Here is an 11,077-nt window from a genome sequence, read left to right on the forward strand (position 1 = left end):
TGGGAAAGGACCTTAAAGACCATCCAGTTCCAACCCCCGCGCCGTGGGCACGGACATTTTCTCCGGAGCATCCCGGACGGTCCCCGCTGGGCGAGGGCACCGGGAGCGGGGCGGAGGAAGGATCCCAGCCCGGCCCCACCATCCGCCGCCGCTCCCGGCGCCGCTCGGAGCCAGGAAAATCCCAAATCCCACCGAGTCCGCACAGCGATCGCAACTTTCCCACGGCCGGGAAGCCGCTCCCGGCCTCGCCGGAGCCCGCACCGGGGTGGGCATAGGGGGGGTCCCGTCCCGGCCGCGTCCCCCCCGGCCGGACCCGCCGCGCTCCGCCCCACGCGGGGCCGGGGCGGGACCCGGGGCCGGGCGGAACCCGCAGCCCCCCCCGCCCCGCGCCCAGACGTCCCGGCGGCGGCGAGCGGGGAGCGGGGAACCGGCGATCGGCAACCGGGAATCGCGATCCCAGCGCCTCCCGCCGCTCCATGGCCCCGGCCGCGGCGGCGGAACCCCCTGCCCGCCGCCCCCGGGGCACCGGCCCCGGCCCCGGCCCCGGCGGGAGGCGCTCGGAGCGGCGGCCGCCGGTGAGTGCGGGGACAGCGGGGACGGGCGGGATGGTGGGGGGACCCGCGGGGACACCGATATGGATATGGATACGGACATGGACACGCGACGCCGGCCGGACACATCCACAGAAATCCTGGGCACGGGATGCGCGCTGGGCATCCACGGGCACGGAGCACCCACGGACACCGGCCATTCGTGGGGATCCAGGGGCACCCAGCACCCACGGGCTCTGGGCATCCGCGGGCACGGAGCACCCACGGGCACCGGGCATTCGTGGGCATCCATGGGCACCCAGCACCCACGGGCTCTGGGCATCCACAGGCATCCATGGGCATCCTTGGGCATTCATGGGCATCCAGGGGCACCCAGCACCCACGGGCTCTGGGCATCCGCGGGCACAGAACACCCACGGGCACTGGGCATTCATGGGCATCCATGGGCACGGAGCACCTGCTGGCACGGGGCACCCACGGACTCTGGGCATCCACAGGCATCCATGGGCATCCTTGGGCATTCATGGGCATCCAGGGGCACCCAGCACCCACTGGCACAGCTCACCCACAGGCTCTGGGCATCCAGGGGCATCCATGGGCATCCTTGGGCATCCACGGGCAGCGGGCATTTGTGGTCATCCAGGGGCACCCAGAACCCACTGGCATGGGGCACCCACAGATACGGAGCATCCACAGACACTGGGCACCCGGGGACGCCCAGCACCCACAGGCTCTGGGCATCCATGGTATCCACGGGCATCCATGGGCACCCAGCACCTGCTGGCACCAGGCATCCACGGGCAGATACTGAGGACCCATGAGCACCAGGCACTCAGGGGCATCTGGCACCCATGGACAGACACCGGGCACCCCCAGGCACCCCCGGACACGGAGCACACACAGGGACACCCCGACACCTCCCGGCACATTCACACTCTCACACACACCCAGCTGTGCACAGATGTGCACACACACACCTTGGTGTGCCACCCCACACACCTCCTGGCACAGCCAGAGCCCCAGAGCTGGGCAGAACCACCCCAACCCCAGCACTCTGTGCCCTTCCCGAGGCTCCTGGCAGAGGGTTGGGGTGAGGGGTGGCCTCGCAGCTCATCCCCACGCAGGGTTTGATGGCCACGTTGGAGAAGGGAGAAGTGGGTGGAAATTATCCTGGAGTTCGGGCTCGGGAGGGCCTGTGGGCACAAGGAGCTCATCTTTGGGATGTGGAGGGAGGAAGAATCCCAGGCACAGCCACGGCTCTGTCTCACCTCCAGGTGGGTTTGGATCCTGGTTCACGAAATCGGGGAGATGTGACTTTTGCAGGGGAAAGAGTGGGGGAGTTGGGGCGTTTCAAAAGCTGGAGGCAAGAGCGATGCCAGCTGGGAATACAGCTGGGAATTGCATCTCTTGCAGGCCGAGTGGGGCTGTGGGTCCGTGGGATGGCAGGAGATGGGACCTGTGTGTGTGTGTGGATAACTCGGGCCGTGCCTGGGAGCAGCGAGGACTTGGCAGCCCCCGTGTCCTCCCTCCCTCCGTCCCTTCCTCCCTCCCTCCCTCCCTCCGAGCTGGCAGGGATTTTTCAAAGGAGCAGCAGGGAAGGTGCCAAATTCAGGAAGAGTTTGATCCTAATTCCCTGGAAATCCCAGCCTACGGATTTTTTTTTTCCCCTTTCCTTCTTTTCTCTTGGCCGTGAGGATTTGCAAGGTACTGGGTGCCCACCCATCCTGCGCTGCTTCCCAGAGGCAGGAATTCTCCCAGGAAATCCCTCTGAGCCCCCCACTCCTCCCCCTCCTCCAAACCAGCAAAGAGCTGCCATTAGAAACCCGCTCTCCGATTTAAATTTAGATGCCTGCATTATCTTGAGTTTGGATTTATTAATTATTTGCATCTGGTTCCTATCAAAAGAAGTCGAGCAATGCAGATTGTCCTGATTTCGGCACCGGCCTGGGGGACAAACACCAAATCCGCGGCTTTTCCATTGTCTCCTTAAACAATGGCCCATCAGGAGCAGCCGGGAATGACGATCCCGATCCCATCGCAGGGGTCTGACACGAGTTAAGCATCATCCAAGTTGTGTGAGCTCCTCTCCATGGGTGACTGCGGCTCATTTCCCAGCCGGAGAGATTAGTCTAATTAGCAGAGCAAATCTGGGTAAGGCAAGCTCTGGTAATTAGTAATCAGTGGGATGTTTCCACTCACTTTCTTTGCCTGAGGGGTAGAGAGGAGTTGAGAGCGTGGCCCCTTTTTTTGGGAGCAGGGAGGACTTTGGAGAAGTCAAGGTGAATGGAGGTGGAGCTGCTGGTGGCACTGGTGGCTCCCACATCCCACATCCCATTTGCCCACCAGGACCTTCTCATGGGGTAGAGAGCAAAGGGACAGAACTGTGTGTTCCCCAAAACCACCCCAGCACCATCTTTCCCTTTCCCGCTGTCCTGGATCCTATTCCAAGTGACAGTGGTGGCCCTGGTGGCTGCTGGCTGGGATGTGTGGCCTCAGAAGGAACCTGGCACGGTGCTTGTCCCCAGCCTGGCCAGGTGTGGAGGTGATGCCTCCAGCAGCAGGTGCCTGGTGAAGATCCCTGTGTGTGAACACTCCTCTATCCCATCCTTCACCTGGCAAACCAAGAGGAAAACTGTGGAGAGGGGACCAGGGGATGTTTCAGGGCTTTGGGACATCACACCTGGCTCTTCTGTGCTGCAGCAAAGGGGTAAATCTGTCACAGCCCTCATGAAAACCAGGTGTGAGACCCCCCCAGGCCGGGACCAGAAGGTGATTCCTGCTGGGAATGGGGGTTAGTCCTTCCCATGCCATGATAATTAGTGTTACTGGCTTTCTATGGAAGCTTCTATGAGGGAACTTAATTAATTACCATCGATTAACTGGTGTCCCCAGCTAAAGCTGGAGAGAGAGATTTTGTCACCACATTGGGAACACTCTGCTGGGTCACACTGGGAGGTTTCATCCCTCGGGAATGAGCCCAGGGGAGGCTTTGCAGCTCCAGACTGGGAGCTGCTGGTGGGTGCTGTGCTGGTGACAGGGTTTGCTCCGGGTGGGAGATCCCCAGGAAGGTGCCCAGCAGCTTTTTCTCCTTTTCCTTCCCTCTGCAGACCTTTCTGTGCAGCCAAGGGGTGGGAATTTGAAGTGAACTCATTAAAATAGGAAAGGAGGAGGAAACAACACAGGTGGGACTGTGGGGTCAGCAGGATGAGGGATGCACCACATCCCTTCTGGCACTGCTGCTGCTCTCCTGCTTTGCTCCAGCCCCCTGTGGGATGGGATGGGATGGGATGGGATGGGATGGGATGGGATGGGATGGGATGGGATGGGATGGGATGGGATGGGATGGGATGGGATGGGAGGGAGCTCTGCCTGGGTGCTGCTCCCTGTGGGATGGGATGGGATGGGATGGGATGGGATGGGATGGGATGGGATGGGATGGGATGGGATGGGATGGGAGGGAGCTCTGCCTGGGTGCTGCTCCCTGTGGGATGGGATGGGATGGGATGTGATGGGATGGGATGGGATGGGATGGGATGGGATGGGATGGGATGGGATGGGAGGGAGCTTTGCCTGGGTGCTGCTCCCGTGGCCCCTCCTGCCCCGTGCTGGGGGCGGCGTTGGAGGTTGGGCTGAAAGGGAGTTATTTTTAAGCTCCACAGCTCACACAGACTGTCATTCCCATTCTCCTCCATACCCTCCCGGTGGGTGGGGAGCAGGGGGGGCTCCAGCAGCTCGGCACAGCCTGGGATCCAGGAGCTCCTGGCTGCCTGAGTCCCTTTTCCCTGCCAAGGGGGGATTTGGGTTGCTCAGCCCCCAGCTTGGCCATCACAGGCTCCCTGGGCCTTGGGTGGGGTGGAGGGGGCTGTACTTGGTGCTTTGGGGTGTCTCACCAGCACCTTTGGACACTCTGAAGGCTTTACTGGCTGATTCCTCAGCGAAATTCAAAATCAGTTTATGCCTAAAATTGAGAAAGCAGCTTTAATGTCATGGTTTTTTTAGGAAAAAAGAGGGAAAAGGAGGTGCTTTTGATTTGTTGGGCATTTCTTGGGTGTCCTTTACAGCTGGGGCTGCTTCCATGCCAGATCCTCGGGGTGATGCCCTGCAGAGGACCCACAGGATGGGATCCTGGCTGCAGGATGGGATTGGGGGTACAGGATGGGATCCTGGCTGCAGGATGGGATCCTGGGTACAGGATGGGATCCTGGCTGCAGGATGGGATCCTGGCTGCAGGATGGGATTGGGGGTACAGGATGGGATCCTGGGTACAGGATGCCATCCTGGGTGCAGGATGGGATTGGGGGTGCAGGATGGGATCCTGGGTGCAGGATGGGATCCTGGGTACAGGATGGGATTGGGGGTACAGGATGGGATCCTGGCTGCAGGATGGGATTGGGGGTACAGGATGGAATCCTGGGTGCAGGATGGGATCCTGGGTGCAGGATGGGATTGGGGGTACAGGTTGGGATCCTGGCTGCAGGATGGGATTGTGGGTACAGGATGGGATTGGGGGTACAGGATGGGATCCTGGGTACAGGATGGGATTGGGGGTACAGAATGGAATCCTGGGTGCAGGATGGGATCCTGGGTGCAGGATGGGATTGTGGGTCCAGGTTGAGATTTTGAGGCCAAATAAGATTTTTGGTAGCCAGGCAGGTTGAAAATTCAATCTGACAGCATGGGCAGAGCAGGGACAGAGCAACCCTGGGACACCTGCAAGAGGGACCCTTCCCAAATTCTGCTTCACCCCCATCCAGCTGCGGTGCTGTTGGATGTGATGGGATTTAGTGTCAAATTTCAGGATCATCCCTCTCTGAAGGCAGCGGGAGAGGATTGAGGTGGGAGGGTGGAGCCACCAACGTGCCGTCGTGATGGGGGAGATTAGAGAAATATTTGGGTTGATTTTAATGCCAGGCTTATTGCAGGGATTGGGAGCCTCACCTGGCAGCAGGGCACTGCTCATGCCACTCTGGGTGGCACTTAACAATTCCAGACTCTCAGTTCATGCTGTCGTTCCCCTCCACTGGGAATCAAAACCTCAAAGCTGGTCCCAGTGAACTCTGGGCTGGAGGGAGTTGCCTGGGAACACCTGCCTGTCCCCCTGCCCTGGCAGCACCCCCAGGACCCCATTCCTGCCCTCCAAGCTGTGCCAGCTGCTGCTGCTGCACGGGATGAATCCATTCCCAGCAGTGTCAGTGGCTGCGGGTGCAGGAGGGGATGGCAGAGCTGGGGTTTGTGTTTCTTTTCTTTTTTAATTATTTTTTTTAGAAAGGGCTTATATAACCTTGGGGATTCTATTAATAAAAATAATGGGTTTGAACTCTGGGAACAACCAACCCAGGCGACGAGCAAGGAAATGCTCCAAGTCCAAAACGCAGCAGCAGGGAGAGAAGGGACAGGAATTCCAGGCAGGAATAGTGGCCAGGGCTGTGGAGGGGGAGAAGGGATTCCCTGCCTGGATAAGGATTGTCAGCATCTGCCTGTCCCTCCTGTCCTGCACCTCCCTGTGCTCTGGGAAAAGCAGAGGAGGTGGGAAGGGGGTTGTTTCAGCCTGGACCTTGTGGGTGTGGGATGGGTGGGCACCTCCCACCCTCCTGCACCCATTTTGAAACATCCGAACTCCCTGAGTTAACCCCAGGCTGGATCCAGTGCAAAAGTGTGGGAAGAGCAGCCTGGCATGGCCCAGGTGGGCATCCTCTGGACCCAAAGAATTGCTCAGGGTGGGACTTGGGGGATGCTCGTGGCCCTCACAGGTGGGATTTGTGGGATATTCATGGTCCCCACAGGCAGGACCCTGGGGATGCTCATGGTTCTCATGGATGGGATCCAGGGGATGCTCATGGTCCTCATGGGTGGGATTTGTGGGATGTTCATGGTCCTCATGGGTGGGATCCAGGGGATGCTCATGGTCCTCGTGGGTGGGATCCAGGGGATGCTCATTGTCCTCATGGGTGGGATCCAGGGGATGCTCATGGTCCCTGTGGGTGGGATCCAGGGGATGCTCATGGTCCTCATGGGTGGGATTTGTGGGATGTTCATGGTCCTCATGGGTGGGATCCAGGGGATGATCATGGTCCTCATGGGTGGGATTTGTGGGATGTTCATGGTCCTCGTGGGTGGGATCCAGGGGATGCTCATGGTCCCCGTGGGTGGGATTTGTGGGATGTTCATGGTCCTCATGGGTGGGATCCAGGGGATGCTCGTGGTCCTCATGGGTGGGATCCAGGGGATGCTCGTGGTCCTCATGGGTGGGATCCAGGGGATGCTCGTGGTCCTCATGGGTGGGATCCAGGGGATGCTCGTGGTCCTCATGGGTGGGATCCAGGGGATGCTCATGGTCCTCATGAGTGGGATCCAGGGGATGCTCATGGTCCCCGTGGGTGGGATCCAGGGGATGCTCATGGTCCTCATTGGTGGGATCCAGGGGATGCTCATGGTCCTCATGGGTGGGATTTGTGGGATGTTCATGGTCCTCATGGGTGGGATCCAGGGGATGCTCCTGGTCCCCGTGGGTGGGATCCAGGGGATGCTCATGGTCCTCATTGGTGGGATCCAGGGGATGCTCATGGTCCCCGTGGGGGGGATCCAGGGGATGCTCATGGTCCTCATTGGTGGGATCCAGGGGATGCTCATGGTCCCCGTGGGGGGGATCCAGGGGATGCTCATGGTCCTCATTGGTGGGATCCAGGGGATGCTCATGGTCCCCATGAGATGCTCGTGGTCCCTGCAGACTGACCTTGGTTCCACAGGGGCCTGGGGGAAGTGTTAGAGGAGACAACAGCAGAATTGGGGGTAAAGAGGCACAGCTGAGGCTCGGGCCAAACCCAGGAGGTGCCTGGTGTGTGTTCACTGTGACTTTGGGGTCATGAGCTCTGGGGGTTCATGTTCTCCCCCAGTTGCTACCAAAGGGCTTTCTCTTGTGATTTAGGGAGTCTTTTTAATCCCTAAGTAGCCAGCAAGACACTTAAAGGGTTTGATATAAAACTAAGAGAGGTGGAAGCTAAGGTGGCATTTAGAGAAGCTGGGACATAACCTAAATCAGGGCATTTGGAGGCAAAACCCCCACAGTCTTTGGGATGTGTTCAAGTTGTTTCCCTTTAATACCAAAATATTTAAAGCCTCATTTTTCCACTGAGGGGGAACTGTGCTCTGGGTTTATTGTGCTTTCCCTTTTGCCATGTGGAATTATCAGCTTCTTTCCCAGAAAGGCTTTAACACCCCCCTCAGCAGAGGCCTGGGATTTGGACTGGTTTGTTTGGACCTTTATTTTTGGGTTTTTTCCTCTTTAAATCTCCCTTATTCAAGTTGTCACAGCTCACCATCCCTGTGCCAGGAACACGCTGTCATCCTGAAACTCATATCTTTAATTCCTTCCCTCTGCTGCTAATAACACCTTAAGATGATTAAGACTGCAGGGTAAAAAAATGTAATATCCTTTTTTTCCTGCTGTTTGGATGCTGGTCACTGGCTCTCAGCACTTCATTCATCTCAGGGAGTAACACTGGAGTGGTCACCCCCTTCCTCCCCAGGGTTCTCCTTGGGTTTGGTGTCTGGGTTTTACGTGCTGGGTATCCACAATCCTGTGTTGTTGGAACACTTTTCCTGTCAATTTAAGATGCAGTGTTGTGACAAGCCCCCTCCCTCACCATCCCTTGGCTTTGGGGGTGTTCCCAAGGGCAGCATTCCCAAGCTGGCAGTGCCAGGAGACACGGGATTGGGCTTGGACACTCCGTCCTGCCCCAGCCCCGGCTGGGCTCGCAGCAGCCACGCTGGGAGGACACGGATTCCTGTCAGCAGGAGCTTATTTATATTTTTTAAAAGACTTTTTGGTCTGGGACAGAATCATTTGGCTTCCCAGTGTTGTGGGGCACCCCTGGCACAACAGTGCCAGCCCAGCTGACACTTCCCACTGGGCTGCTTTGGGCAGCAGCTTCCACACCTTTTTGCTCCTCTGGGAAATCAGGTGCTGGATCAAATGAAACACTGTAAATCCCTGTAAATCCCTGGCTGTGGAGCTTTCTGGTGGTGTGTGTGGGGGCAGGAGCCTGGGGATGTGCTGGGCAGGTCAGGGGAATAGGAGACAGCAGGAAATTGGGAAAAACACCTCTTTGGTGTAAATATTCTGAGTTGGTGGGTCCCGTGGTCTGGAGAGCAGCTCGAGGGTGATGGGGTGTTGGTTTAAGCTTTTAGGTTGTGCTTGGATCACAAGGGAGCATGAACAGGGGGTGGCATCACTTGCAGGGCTGTGTTATTCCATGTCCCCAGTATCCCCATGGTCCCCATGTCCCCAGTACCCCCACACTCCCACTGTCCCTGTGTCCCCATGCCCCCAGTACCCCCTCCTCTCCCACTGTCCCTGTGTCCCCATGCCCCCAGTACCCCCACACTCCCACTGTCCCTGTGTCCCCATGTCCCCAGTACCCCCACACTCCCACTGTCCCTGTGTCCCCATGCCCCCAGTACCCCCTCCTCTCCCACTGTCCCTGTGTCCCCATGCCCCCAGTACCCCCCCACTCCCACTGTCCCCGTGGTCCCCATGTCCCCAGTACCCCCCCACTCCCACTGCCCCTGTGTCCCCATGTCCCCAGTACCCCCCCACTCCCACTGCCCCTGTGTCCCCATGTCCCCAGTACCCCCCCACTCCCACTGTCCCCAGCACCCCCACTCTCCCACTATCCCTGTGTCCCCATGTCCCCAGTACCCCTCCACTCCCACTGTCCCCGTGGTCCCCATGCTCCCGGTGTCCCGGTGTCCCTCTGTGTTCCCCCTCCCCTCCCATTCCCAGTATCCCTGTGTATTCCCATCATTGCAGACCCCCACTGGCACCTCCTCACCTTTTCCTCCTCCCACCCCGCAGGAGGAGCGGCTGAGCCGGGCGAGGCGATGACTGTGGAGAGCACGGAACCCAAGGGCCCCATGCGGGACCCGGAGCCGGGGGTGCCCCCCAAGGCGCCGGTGCCCCCCGTGCCCCCCGTGCCCCCGCGACGCCGTGGCCGCCGCCTGCGCCGCAAATCCCCGACGGAGACGCTGCCGAAGGGGCAGCTCCGCATGCGCTCGCCAGCCGGAGCCTTCGTCATGGTGGGCATCTCCGTGGTCCTGGTGGGCATGACCATCGCCGTGGTGGGCTACTGGCCCCACCGTGGGCACGGCGGCACCGGCGCCGGCACGGGCAATGCCAGCGTGGCCGGGGACACGCGGAGGGAGGTGTCGACCCCACGCCACGGGCCATACAGCGAGAAGCTGAAGCTGATCGGCCCCGTCATCATGGGCATCGGGCTCTTCATCTTCATCTGCGCCAACACGATGCTGTACGAGAACAGGGACATGGAGACGCGCCGGCTGATGCAGAAGGGGCTCTACGGCATGGCCGGGGCGCTGCCCGAGGGCGCCGGCCCCGAGGACGGGCACTGCCCGCAGGGGGACGGCCAGCCCGGCCCCAAGGCCAACGCCGAGTGCGTGGAGGGCTGTTACCAAGTGGACTTGTCCTGCCAGCCCTGCCCTGGCACCAAGTGGTCCGACTGCTACGGCCCCAACCAGCTCCAGGCCATGGCCGAGTTCCTGCAGCCCCCGGCGGGGTCCCCGGTGGGATCCCTGCGCAGCCTCCGCTCCGGCGCCTCCGCCGATGCCAACCTCGGCCTCCCGTGCCGTGCCAGGGCTGAGTCCCTGCTCTGCTCGGCCGTGGGCGCCCTGGCACTTCCCGTCATCAAACTCAACAACTGCCTGCTGGACGCGGCGGCGCGGGGGGCCGGTGGGAGGGCTGAGCATCCCCCCGAGACCCCACGGCTCGCTGTGGGTGGCAGCGTGGCACCCCCTGGCCAGGACTGTCCTGGTGCTGGTGGCCACACCGTCATCGACATGGCTGGTGGGTGCCCTGCGGTGGAGCCGCTGGCAGAGCTCAGCCCCGACGTGCAGCTGCACACGCCGGGACACTCCAGATCGCTGGACCTGGGCCGGCCGGGGGCGCTGCTGGTGGCCCCCATGAAGGAGCGCAAGAACCGGAGCTGGCCCCGGCTGGACCACGGCAGCCTGGTGGGCTACGCCAAACTGGAGAGTACCGGCGAGTCCTCGGACCGGCTGCTGGAGCCCAGCGAGCCCCCGAGCCGGGCAGAGCCCCGGCCCAGCTCCTGGGTGGTGGGCACGGAGCAGGGCACGCAGGTCTGACCTCCTTGGGGACCGTGACATCACCGTGACATCACCGTGACATCATCCTGGTGCCCAGACCCCACCAGCCACCCCAAACCTCACATCAGGAGGGGTTCATTTTTAAGCAGATGCCAAGAGGAAGCTCCTGACCTGCCGCTCCAAGGGGAGGACTCACCTGGGGTGGGATGTCCTTCCCAGTGGATGCCCTTGGTCTTACAAGTCCTTCTCCTGGTGGCTTTTCTGAGGAACCCTCACTTTGCGACCCAACAAACCGTGGGATGGGGATGTGGGGGCGGGTGAAGCCTCCCCAGCCCCTGCAGCACTTTATTTCAGCAGGGTTGGGCTGGGGGATGTTCTGGGTGGTGGTGGCCCCTGGTCCAGCCTCA

The 11,077-nt window shown here is 60.4% G+C and overlaps 1 protein-coding gene across 1 annotated transcript in view; it reads left to right on the forward strand.

Annotated features, from left to right (window-relative positions):
* The first annotated feature begins 411 nt into the window (after positions 1-411).
* Positions 412-11,077, forward strand: part of TMEM200B (transmembrane protein 200B) — an 11,050-nt gene continuing 384 nt past the window's right edge. The window contains exons 1-2 of the mRNA XM_071576751.1: positions 412-575; positions 9,406-11,077. The exon at positions 9,406-11,077 is cut by the window's right edge and continues 384 nt beyond it. Of these exons, the coding sequence (XP_071432852.1) occupies positions 9,432-10,709 (1,278 nt within the window). The 5' untranslated portion in view covers positions 412-575; positions 9,406-9,431 and the 3' untranslated portion in view covers positions 10,710-11,077. The remainder of the gene's footprint in view (positions 576-9,405) is intronic.

The sequence above is a fragment of the Pithys albifrons genome, chromosome 24, assembly GCF_047495875.1.
Source record: "Pithys albifrons albifrons isolate INPA30051 chromosome 24, PitAlb_v1, whole genome shotgun sequence".
NCBI lineage: Eukaryota > Metazoa > Chordata > Aves > Passeriformes > Thamnophilidae > Pithys > Pithys albifrons.